Source organism: Phyllobates terribilis, unplaced genomic scaffold (assembly GCF_046119375.1).
Source record: "Phyllobates terribilis strain yellow unplaced genomic scaffold, ASM4611937v1 Scaffold_1__5_contigs__length_1240528914, whole genome shotgun sequence".
In the NCBI taxonomy this organism is placed as follows: Eukaryota; Metazoa; Chordata; class Amphibia; order Anura; family Dendrobatidae; genus Phyllobates; species Phyllobates terribilis.
In genome coordinates, this window is record NW_027362761.1 from 920,572,725 (window position 1) to 920,586,001 (window position 13,277).

The window sequence follows — 13,277 nt, forward strand, 5'->3', positions numbered from 1 at the left end:
GCAACACCAAAAAAAACATGATGTGTGAACAGCGAATTCTGGTTTCTCATAGACTTTGCTGGTACTGCAAGAAGCAGCTGAAAATTAGCATAAAAATCTGCAGCAAAAAAACGCTGAAAAACCTGACATACAGTATGTGAACATAGCCTTAGAGAGTAAAAATCCAACTTGTTCAATTTACCTAGACATAACACTGCAAGCACAAAATTATATTTGGGCACTAGTGCTGCATCCCCTTCATTCTCAAAATCAGTGGGGGTCTTAGTGGCCACACCCGTAATGAGCATAAAGTGGTGGAGATTTATAAATATCAGTATTCAAATGCGAGAAGTTATTGTGAGATATAATCTGCAAGGTTTTAATAATCGGGGTTAGAATAGGACTAATGTATAATGCTATAGATATTTATATGAATTGAATTTACCCTCGTCTTGTATTATGTATTTTTACTATATTTATTTAGCATATCCGACCCACCCCACCCCAAATGCATGAAATACCACTGAGGGACATTATAATTTATTATTTAAGGTACTGCAGTCTACAATGAAAGATAAGTGAACACTGAATAACTTATCTTACTTTTATGGTTCATATAATAATATAGCAGCTTTTTTAAATGCTAATTGTCTGTCTAAGCCAGGCATGAACTGACCAGCGGTGTATATCCGAGCTCACTGATGTAAGGGGATAGTCGGAAATGGAGTTGCAGACTGATGACATTTGCTTGTAACCTTTACTAAATAAAGAACAAATGGAACATCTTGTCAAGTCCTCATGTCAGGAAGTTGGCTGTGTGCCTGCTGCCCCTGGCAGATCACATGGGAGAGGTATTCCATGCTGTATGCTTCTCAGTACCCTGCCTTTCTGACACAGGTGGGAAATAGATTTAAAAAGCCTAGTTCCTTACAATTGGTATTTGCAACAGGAACTTCAAGCTTGAATGTGTTTCTGCAGACTGTAACCTTCTGTTAGAAATAGAGCTACTCGAATGTAGTTCTGAAACTTCAAAAAATGTTAAAGACCTGGCAGCATTGTGTGTGTTAGGCAGGTCAGTCTGTGTTTGTATCAACGGTGACTGTCAATCATATGGAGCACTCGTAGTGTAAGGGAATATACACTGCTCAAAAAAATAAAGGGAACACTTAAACAACAGAATATAACTCAAAGTAAATCAAACTTCTGTGAAATCAAACTGTCCACTTAGGAAGCAACACTGATTGACAATCAATTTCATATGCTATTGTGCAAATGGAATAGACAATAGATGGAAATTATTGGCAATTATCAAGACCCACTGAATAAAGGAGTGGTTCTGCAGGTGGGGACCACAGACCACATCTCAGTATCAATGCTTTCTGGCTGATGTTTTGGTCACTTTTGAATGTTGGTTGTGCTGTCACACTCGTGGTAGCATGAGACGGAATCAACAACCCACAGAAGTTGCTCAGGTAGTGCAGCTCATCCAGGATGGCACATCAATGCGAACTGTGGCAGGAAGGTTTGTTGTGTCTGTCAGCGTAGTGTTCAGAGGCTGGAGGCGCTACCAGGAGACAGGCCAGTACACTAGGAGATGTGGAGGGGGCCGTAGGAGGGCAACAACCCAGCAGCAGGACCGCTACCTCCGCCTTTGTGCAAGGAGGAACAGGAGGAGCACTGCCAGAGCGCTGCAAAATGACCTCTAGCAGGCCACAAATGTGCATGTGTCTGTACAAACTGCTAGAAACCGACTCCATGAGGGTGGTATGAGGGCCCGACGTCCACAGATGGGGGTTGTACTCACATGCAACACCGTGCAGGACGCTTGGCATTTGCCACAGAACACCAGGATTGGCAAAGTCGCCACTGGCGCCCTGTGCTCTTCACAGGTGAAAGCATGTTCACACTGAGCACATATGACAGACGTGACAGAGTCTGGAGACGCCGTGAAGAGCGATCTGCTGCCTACAACATCCTTCAGCATGACCGGTTTGACAGTGGGTCAGTAATGGTGTGGGGTGGCATTTCTTTGGAGGGCCGCACAGCCCTCCATGTGCTCGCCAGAGGTAGCCTGACTGCCATTAGGTACCGAGATGAGATCCTCAGACCCCTTGTGAGACCATATGCTGGTGCGGTTGGCCCTGGGTTCCTCCTAATGCAGGACAATGCCAGACCTCATGTGGCAAATGTTGCGTTCTTTATCCAAGCTCAGCGTTCGAAACGCGTTGCTTTTATGGACATGTACTTTGGCATGTTTTTTAATTCAATAAAGAAGGAATCTTTGGACTTACCTGCAGCTGGAGCTCTCTTTTCTTTCATTCATTTAAACTCTGAAGTGGTTCCTCGTGCTCGGTGCTTCAGGACGCTAGATCCCAGGTGAGCTGGTGTTTTCTTTCTATAACGTCACGTTGCACCACAGACCGTCCAGTAGTTGGCGGATGCTTTAGTCCAGGTCTGGGAGGAGATTCCACAGGAGACCATCCGCAACCTCATCAGGAGCATGCATAGATGTTGTAGGGAGGTCATACAGGCACGTGGAGGCCACACACAATACTGAGCCTCATTTTGACTTGTTTTAAGGACATTACATCAAAGTTGGATCAGCCTCCAAATCCAGGCCTCCATTGGTTAATAAATTTGATTTCCATTGATGATTTTTGTGTGATTTTGTTGTCAGCACATTCAACTTTGTACAGAACAAAGTATTCAATGAGAATATTTCATTCATTCAGATCTTGGATGTGTTATTTGAGTGTTCCCTTTATTTTTTTGAGCAGTGTATATATTTTTTGACCAAAGCTTGTCCAATAGGTTGTGGTTTTCCCCATTGACTTATATAGTCTAGCATAAAAAAGCAGTACTGTAAATTGCATAATAAACACTATCAAGTTACTGGAAAGTGGTTTTTCATAGACAGTGCCTAAGCATCTGCAAAATTTCGATAACTGCTCTTCAGTGCGGCTTTCTGTTACAATACTGCTATATCTAAACATAGAGCAGAAAACCAATAATGATAGAGGTGCAGGATAGACAAATTAATAAGCAATACAATTAATAACGCTTATTACAAAAATAGTTTAAAAGACACAAAATGATGAATGTTGCAACACAATAGACAAAAATGACAAGTGGTACTGAGATGGTGCTGATGCACAATATAGAAAAATATATAAGCAATGAATAGTAAAACACACCCAGGCAAGATGGTATAGCAAACTCAAATGTATGGCATATAAATATAATGACAATCAAAATTAAGTATAATAGTATATATAATGGCAGCTTAGGAAAAAAAGATCACCCACCAAGCACACCTGAAGCGCATTTCACAAATGCTGTGGCAAAGCTAGTGACTAAGCTTATACTAGTGCTTTTGGGTCTCAATACCCCATTCTGAGTTATGATTCTTGATTTATATACCTAAACATACCCTAGCTGTGTTTGGCCACTAAATAGAGTAGTTCGGGCTAATTCAGTGCTTACCAAGAGGCCTAATAAGCTGTATAACATATAGTAGTTACCAATAGTAACCATCTGGTACTTCAGTAATATGGTTAAAACATATGGCTAAAGGAAGCTTCCTTGTCTCCCAATGCGTACAGCATTACAATTTTCCATCTTGGGACATAAATCTAGACAAAAAAAACATATTTGTATTTGGTTTCACTATTCATAGTCAGGATTAATAAAGTCATTTCCCACGAAGGACAATATTTGCAAGGAGTTTGTATGTTCCCCCCGTGTTCCTGTGGGTTTCCTCTGGGTTCTCCGGTTTCCTCCCACACTCCAAGGACATACTGATAGGGAATGTAGAGTGTGAGCCCAAATGGGGACAGTGCCAATAATGTCTGTAAAGTGCTGCAGAATATGATTGCGCTTTAAAATGGACTTGGCAGCATGCTATGCCGCCTGTTTTAAGGGCAGGCTATTATGGGGACAGGATTACTGTACTGTTAACCCAAATTAGACAAAAAAATTTCAACATCAGCTAACAAATAATTCTGCTTACGTATAATTTTGAGTCCACTTTATTCATAAAGAGAACACTCTTACTTCCTTCTTTTGCCCATCGCCAATGATTGACAGCTACCATGTACATATGCATGTACTATATATACTGCAACAATCAAGCCATGATAGGCAGGGGAATCCACTCCTTATGAATAGATATGTCTGCTGTGTTTTATGTTAGGCTGCATTAGCTAAAAAGCACAATATTTTTTATGCCATTTTGACTAATAGTACAATAAACCCAATTAATATCTAAATTAAAGTAAAATAATATATTTAACATTGAGCAAGTCTTTCTATGAATCTGTCTGTTAGTAAATTCCAGAAAAAAACTAAAGGCTGGTAAGTTGAGCTCATCTTTCAGCCTTGATGATTTAATGCTGCAACCTTTATTAATTGCACATTTTCTTTCTCTACAGACCCCACTACATTTAGCAGTATTAAGTGGAAATCTCCCAACTGTTCAGCTTTTATGTGAACAAGTAAGTAAAGCCTTATTTTACATCCATGTGTCTACCTACAATGTTAAGTTAGGGCTCATACCCATCTGCATTAATAAAATCGGTCCAATGTTGTTCCTAAAAGTCGGACGAGTGTCATGCGGGTACAATGCGATTTTTCTCACCTAGCATCCGTATGACATGCATATGCAATCCGTATGCAATGCGTTTTTAACATTAGCTTTTACATAGAGTAATTCTCTATGTGATTTAAAGATAGTTTTCAAAGTAAATATTCTTCAATACATAGATAGAAATATGTGAGTAAGATATATAATCAATGTTTTGCGTGTGTAGCTTACTGTACATGTATTTAAGCAATAAATAAATAAATGAATGAAAAAAAAAGGCGTATGATCCCTCACAATTTTGTTAACCAATTGGGGGAAAGCCGACAGCTAGGGGCTGATGTTTATAGCCTGGGAAGGGGGTAATATACATTGAACTTCCCAGGGTATTAATATCAGCTCACAGCTGTATGCTTAGCCTTTACTAGTTATTAAAATGGGGGACCCCCCCAAAAATGATGTGGGGTCCCCCCTATAATTAATAACCGGCAAAGGCTAGGCAGACAGCTATGGGCTGATATTAAAAGGCTAGGAAGGGGCCATGAATAAGAACATCAGCTCTCAGCCACCCCAGAAATGGCACATCCATAAGATGCGCCAATTCTGATGCTTAGGCTCTGCTCTTCCCACTTGCCCTGGTGCGGTGTCAGGTGGGGTAATAGTTTTGGCGGTTGATGTCAGAGAGAAAGTTCTCATGGCGCTAGCGTTGACATCAGTGAGGTGAGAGGTGTTCATCGGCTATGAACTCCACTCACCTCATTCACGTCACCGCGAGGCACTGATGCTGCGCTATCACGCGCAGCTGCCAGGCTGAACGGTCACATCATGCCACCATTCAGCAAGGCATCTAGATGTAGCAGAGCTAGACTCATCGTGGGGCAAATTAGTTATCTTCTCATCAGGCAGGTGAGGAATATGGTGTTTTTTTATTTTACAATAATAAATGGGAAAAAGTGGCACGGGAAGTAGTTATGTCAAATAAAAGGAGTCTGTATCACTCTTTCAATAAAAGGACTTTATTCGGAATGTGTATATTTTCCAATATAACTATGGGGTTAGAATTTAGGTGTCTTATAGTCACCTTTCCATTACTAACCCCTAGGCTTGATGTCAGCTGACAATACAGAGCTAACATCAACCCTAATACTATTACCGCACTTGCCACCGCACCAAGGCAAGTGGGAAGAGCGGAGGCTAAGCGTCAGAATTGACGCATCTTATAGATGCGTTATGTAGTATCGGCGTCTCTGCCCCCTGACAGGCAGAGACGCCGTCCCACTTACTGCCGCGCCTCCTGCCCGGCGTCCTCCGGCTCTCCTGCCTCTGTTGCGGCCGGCCCAGCTTCCTGGGCACTGTGCTTAGGGCGCACGCGCGCTCCCTCCCTCTTAAAGCGGCCGCGCGCGCCGTCCTAAGGAGTCCCCGGCCAAAGGCCGGAGGACCTTTCATATAAAAGGCACCTCCTCCAAAATGGAGGTGCCCGTGCAAGGTTGTAGCTTTGTCTAGCCTGACTACAAGTCCAGCCCGCCAGCCTGACTACAAGTCCAGTCCGCCAGCTTGTCTACTCTCCAGCCCGACAGTCTGCCTACAGTCCAGTCCACCCGTCTGTCTATGGGCTCTGCCCGCCTGCTTACCTGGAAGCACCTGCCCGTTACCTGCCGTGCCTGCCAGCCCGCTTACCTGGAAGCACCTGCCCGTTACCTGCCAGCCCACTTACCTGGAAGCACCTGCCTGTTACCTGCCGTGCCTGCCAGCCCGCTTACCTAGAAGCACCTGCCTGTTACCTGCCGTGTCTGCCAGTCTGCTTACCTAGAAGCACCTGCCTGTTACCTGCCGTGCCTACCAGCCAGCCTACCAAGAGGCTCCTGCTTGTTACCTGCTGTGTCTGCCAGTACGTCTGCCCGAATCACCCGTCAGCCTGCCTGCCGTGCTCATCTGCTGTACCGGTCAGTCCCTGCCTTCTGACCCGTGGGAGTCACCTGCTCTCATACAAGGTCGGTCCCAGAGTAGCACCTGGTCCCTCTGCTCGGTCCTTCCCTGGTCACGGAGTCGATTGAGCCGCCTTACGACCTTGGTCGATCCGAGTTGATACCTAGTTACGCCCCTCTGGTCCCTCCTTGCACTGCAGCACAGAGGTTCCACCACCCGGATCCGTAACACGTTATTTCTGAGGCAGCTGAGTGCTGATGTTCTTAGTCTGGGAGGGGGGCCAATATCCATGGTCCCTTCCTAGCCTATTAATATCAGCCCACAGCTGTCTGCCTAGCGTTTGTTGGTTATTAAATATAGGGGGGACCCCACATAATTTTTTTGGGGGTCCCCCATTTTATTAACTAGTAAATGCTAATAATGCAGCTGTGAGCTGATATTATTAGCCTGGTAAGCTCCATTTTTATTACTCCCTTCCCATACTATAAACACCAGCCCCCAGCTGTCAGCTTTCCCTCAGCTGGTTGACAAAATTGTGGGGGATACTAATCCATTTTTTTCCTTAATTTAATTTATTGAATTATTAGCTAAATACATAAACATTAACCTACACACACACACTGCACTAATTATATACACTGCTCAAAAAAATAAAGGGAACACTCAAATAACACATCCTAGATCTGAATGAATGAAATATTCTCATTGAATACTTGGTTCTGTACAAAGTTGAATGTGCTGACAACAAAAAAAGTCACCCCCAAAATTAAAGTGGAAAAACACACTACAGGCTGATCCAACGTTGATGTAATGTCCTTAAAACAAGTCAAAATGAGGCTCAGTATTGTGTGTGGCCTCCACTTGCCTGTATGACCTCCCTACGACGGCTGGGCATGCTCTTGATGAGGTTGCGGATGGTTTCCTGTGGGATCTCCTCCCAGACCTGGACTAAAGCATCCGCCAACTCCTGGACAGACTGTGGTGCAACGTGACGTTGGTGGATGGAGCAAGACATGATGTCTCAGATGTGCTCAATCGGATTCAGGTCTGGGGAATGGGCGGGCCAGTCCATAGCTTCAATGCCTTCATCTTGCAGGAAATGCTGACACACTCCAGCCACATGAGGTCTGGCATTGTCCTACATTAGGAGGAACCCAGGGCCAACCGCACCAGCATATGGTCTCACAAGGGGTCTGAGGATCTCATCTCAGTACCTAATGGCAGTCAGGCTACCTCTGATGAGCACATGGAGGGCTGTGCGTCCCTCCAAAGAAATGCCACCCCACACCATTACTGACCCACTGCCAAACCGGTCATGCTGAAGGATGTTGCCGGCGGCAGATCGCTCTCCACGGCGTCTCCAGACTCTGTCACGTCTGTCACATGTGCTCAGTGTGAACCTGCTTTTATCTGTGAAGAGCACAGGGCGCCAGTGGCGACTTTCCAATCCTGGTGTTCTGTGGCAAATGCCAAGCATCCTGCACGTGAGCACAACCCCCATCTGTGGATGTCGGGCCCTCATACCACCCTCATGGAGTCGGTTTCTAACCGTTTGTGCAGACACATGCACATTTGTGGCCTGTTGGAGGTCATTTTGCAGGGCTCTGGCAGTGTTCCTCCTGTTCCTCCTTGCACAAAGGCGGAGGTAGCGCTCCTGCTGCTGGGTTGTTGTCCTCCTACTGCCCTCTCCACGTCTCCTAGTGTTCTGGCCTGTCTCCTGGTAGCGCCTCCAGCCTCTGGACACTACGCTGACAGACACAGCAAACCTTCTTGCCACAGCTCGCACTGATGTGCCATCCTGGATGAGCTGCACTACCTGAGCAACTTCTGTGGGTTGTAGAGTCCGTCTCATGCTACCACGAGTGTGAAAGCACAACCAACATTCAAAAGTGACCAAAACATCAGCCAGAAAGCATTGGTACTGAGATGTGGTCTTCTGTCCCCACCTGCAGAACCACTCCTTTATTGAGTGGTTCTTGATAATTGCCAATAATTTCCATCTATTGTCTATTCCATTTGCACAACAGCATGTGAAATTGATTGTGAATCAGTGTTGCTTCCTAAGTGGACAGTTTGATTTCACAGAAGTTTGATTTACTTGGAGTTATATTCTGTTGTTTAAGTGTTCCCTTTATTTTTTTGAGCAGTGTATGTCACTGATATCGTTCTGTCTTTCTATTTAATGTATATATCTATTCTACCTATTGTATTCTGATGGGTCGCGATGTGAATTTACTCTACTCGGTTGATGAAATGTCGGGTTTTCTAGGAGATGGGTGCATAAAAATTGGACGGCATACGCATGGTCCATGTGCGATACGATTTTTTTCTCTCACCCATTTACTTGCATTGGCAAGTCTTGTCTGATATACGTGGCTACTCGCAGCATGCTGTGATTTTTTTTCTCAGTCCGATCCGAGCTGGGAAAAAAAAAAACTCAGATAATCACTGATTCAGTAACTAACATAAGTCAGAGTGCAATCTGATTTTTTAATTGGATTGCACTAGTCCGTTTTTAGCGCGGATAAGTATGAGCCCTTATGAGGAAGGAAAAAGTCATGGAATAATGGAAATCACAGGATGGATATACGCATTGATTTACAAATGATAAAGATGGGAATGGTCCTTGGAACATGAAGCGGCCTTCATGAGGGATGTCACATCAGTCATACTTATGGGATTTTGGTGTGGGATGGCATAATGTAGTATAGCCAAACCACTCCAGTCTTCATTCCAGCTACACAAACAACTTGTCATTATATTTATTTGGTTGTGGAATTAGTGGTACATCCGATTCTCCAGAATCTGCAGTTTTTCAACACGACAACGCCAGGTCGCATGTTGCTCATGCTACTATGAGCAGCCTGTGTGACCTAAACTTGCTACCATGGCCTGCAGCATCACTGGACTTGTCTTCCATCGAGAACATCTGGGCATCAATTACAAAAGGAGCTGCCAGCAGTGGATCTTGATGATTTACATTCTCAAGTGTATTCAGCGTGGCAGAACATTCCTGAGACAACCATTAATAGCTTCATTGATAGCATCAAAGACATGTAAATGCATAAATTCCTGAGTGTCACGCTGATACACGATACAGAATAAATTTAGAGGTTTTAAAAATGTTTCTATTTTTTTAGCATTGGCATATCATTAACATGTCTATCCATCCTGGGATTTCAATGTTGAGGAGTGTATAAATATAAATACATAAATTAGAGTTTTCAAATCAGTTCCCAATTTTTCAAAATTTTTGCCCGGAAATTCAGTTTACAGCAAATTAATTTGAGTCAAAAGTACTTCAAAGTCCCAGACTGCCTTGAAAAGGCACATAGGACACTCTTAGAACTGTCTCTTAGAACTGTATCCAACCCTTTTCAAGCTATTTCACATAAACATAGCCTTAATAAATGTCAAAGCAAACTCAACATATATGGCTGTGGGTAAACTGATTGTGATAAATCAGTGGTAACCAACACCCTGTTTAATAACACACAGCATTGTCAGACATTTTATGCTTTTTAAAATTTTAAAAAAACAAACAGTTTTTTAAAGGCAGATGTCTGCTGTGTTAGGGTACGTGCACACGGTAAGTAAACGCTGGGGATTGCACGCCACGCATTTGCGCTGCGTGCAATCTGTAGCAGACAGATGTTACAGCATAGTGGATGGGATTTATACAAATCCCATACCCACTAGATATAGCAAATAAGTACATAAAATATAACTTTTATTAATGAAAAGTCTAAAAAGAAATTTATAACATGATGCCCATATGGTGTATCATAAGTAAAAAGATATAAATATCTACGATATAGCTGGACAGAATATCAGGCCCTATTAGGTCCAGCATAAGTAAGAATAATGAAGGTATTCAAGCTATGAAGTCCAAAAAGAGAACCCCACAGATACGCAAAAAAACAAGGTATATCTCACCAAATGCCCATATAGCAATATAGACGGTGATTATACCTATATCTGTGTATACCCATAGACAAAACCAGCCATTATTAAATGGTAAATAAGTATACAATCAAATAGAGCTATGAGGGGCCTTCTATTATCATCCAGGCACTCAATCCTCATAAAAACTTGGAAACATATCACCCGGGGTCTTTTTATATATATCTGCTCCCCCTTTACTTTCCAGGTGATGAGTTAATCCATGGAACATCCCAAGCCGAGGTATACCTCACCAAATACCCATATAGCAATACATACGGTGATCATACCTATATCTGCATATACCCATAGACATAACAAGCCATTATTAAATGGTAGGTATGTTTACAGAAATAGAACTATGAGGAGCCTTCTATTACCATCCAGGCATTTAAATCCTCATAGAACATGGAAACATCTCACCCGGGGTCTTTTTATGTCTGCTCCCCCTTTACATTATAGGTGATCAGTTTGTCCACGGAACATCCCGACGCGTTGGACCCCAGATAATAATAATGTGTAAGAAGGCTCTATCTGTTAGTCACCAGAAAAACTGCCTAATTGTCTAAGTAAACACGTACAGTTCTCTCCATAAATTTATACAAATAGATCATGGATTAAAAAGGTTTTTATCGAGATAGAAAAGACCATATAAGTGCAATGCTTCGGTATGTTACATGGGGGTTCCCGTGGGACAAATAGTTTCAAAGAATAATATATTAATCAATCACCAAAGCCACAGCGGACCTCTCAAGAGAAACAGAAGAAGAAGGGGGGGAGGCCCTAATGAAACAACTATAGTGATAACTAATCTGCTTACCCTACCTACGTGGAGGTTGGCACCCTACAAATCCTGCGCAAATGGCGCCCCCACTCTACGGTGGCTTTCCCTATCTACTTAACCCTATTCTGTCCCTATTCTGGAAGGAATGGGGCAAAGGAAAGAATCTCATTCATACCAAGTGGGGTAGTGGTGCCCAGGGTAAAGATCCAACGAGTTTCCTTTTGTAAAATGCGTAAATCCCAGTTTCCTCCTCTTATCGAAGGTGTCACCTTTTCAATGCCCATAAATTTAATGACATTGGCATCCCCCTGGTGCATAGTGTTTACATGTTTACACGACTCGTTGGATCTTTACCCTGGGCACCACTACCCCACTTGGTATGAATGAGATTCTTTCCTTTGCCCCATTCCTTCCTGAATAGGGACAGAATAGGGTTAAGTAGATAGGGAAAGCCACCGTAGAGTGGGGGCGCCATTTGCGCAGGATTTGTAGGGTGCCAACCTCCACGTAGGTAGGGTAAGCAGATTAGTTATCACTATAGTTGTTTCATTAGGGCCCCCCCCCCCTTTTTCTTCTGTTTCTCTTGAGAGGTCCGCTGTGGCTTTGGTGATTGATTAATATATTATTCTTTGAAACTATTTGTCCCACGGGAACCCCCATGTAACATACCGAAGCATTGCACTTATATGGTCTTTTCTATCTCGATAAAAACCTTTTTAATCCATGATCTATTTGTATAAATTTATGGAGAGAACTGTACGTGTTTACTTAGACAATTAGGCAGTTTTTCTGGTGACTAACAGATAGAGCCTTCTTACACATTATTATTATCTGGGGTATTTGTTTTGATAGAGATGTGGACAACGGAGGGTGGCCTTTTCCCGGCTGTTGAAAATCCTTTATCCCACTTAATATGATTGCTGGATCGCATGGGGGAGGAACCTGTGGGTTCCAGCATGGCGTGAGGCGGCACCACGTATTGGTAAGGTGATGCGTGTTTCCTAGCAGCACGCTTGCGTTCCATATCCATGGGAACGCGTGACGTTGACTTCCGGTAACGGGGTATTCTGGGACCGGAAGTGCGTTCCATGCCCATGGTAACGCGTGATGTTTACTTCCGGCAGTGTGGTATTCTAGGACCGGAAACACGTCACGGTCAGCGCGGTAATTATCAAGGAGCGCGGCTTAACGCACGCATATAAAGCAGGGCATAATGTGTACCCATTTGAGGCATTAGGATATGATTAAGGAACCAATGCAGGAATGAGGAATGATATACCCTTAATGAAGAGGAACTATATACCCCTGATGAAGGATTGAAACGCGTCGGGATGTTCCGTGGACAAACTGATCACCTATAATGTAAAGGGGGAGCAGACATAAAAAGACCCCGGGTGAGATGTTTCCATGTTCTATGAGGATTTAAATGCCTGGATGGTAATAGAAGGCTCCTCATAGTTCTATTTCTGTAAACATACCTACCATTTAATAATGGCTTGTTATGTCTATGGGTATATGCAGATATAGGTATGATCACCGTATGTATTGCTATATGGGTATTTGGTGAGGTATACCTCGGCTTGGGATGTTCCATGGATTAACTCATCACCTGGAAAGTAAAGGGGGAGCAGATATATATAAAAAGACCCCGGGTGATATGTTTCCAAGTTTTTATGAGGATTGAGTGCCTGGATGATAATAGAAGGCCCCTCATAGCTCTATTTGATTGTATACTTATTTACCATTTAATAATGGCTGGTTTTGTCTATGGGTATACACAGATATAGGTATAATCACCGTCTATATTGCTATATGGGCATTTGGTGAGATATACCTTGTTTTTTTGCGTATCTGTGGGGTTCTCTTTTTGGACTTCATAGCTTGAATACCTTCATTATTCTTACTTATGCTGGACCTAATAGGGCCTGATATTCTGTCCAGCTATATCGTAGATATTTATATCTTTTTACTTATGATACACCATATGGGCATCATGTTATAAATTTCTTTTTAGACTTTTCATTAATAAAAGTTATATTTTATGTACTTATTTGCTATATCTAGTTG

General features: G+C 43.0%; 1 protein-coding gene across 2 annotated transcripts in view; it reads left to right on the forward strand.

The window, feature by feature from the left end:
- Positions 1-13,277, forward strand: part of LOC141171968 (uncharacterized) — a 121,685-nt gene that overhangs the window by 53,077 nt on the left and 55,331 nt on the right. For both annotated transcript variants that reach the window (XM_073655709.1, XM_073655718.1), the window contains exon 4: positions 4,410-4,472. In XM_073655709.1, the coding sequence (XP_073511810.1) occupies positions 4,410-4,472 (63 nt within the window). The remainder of the gene's footprint in view (positions 1-4,409; positions 4,473-13,277) is intronic.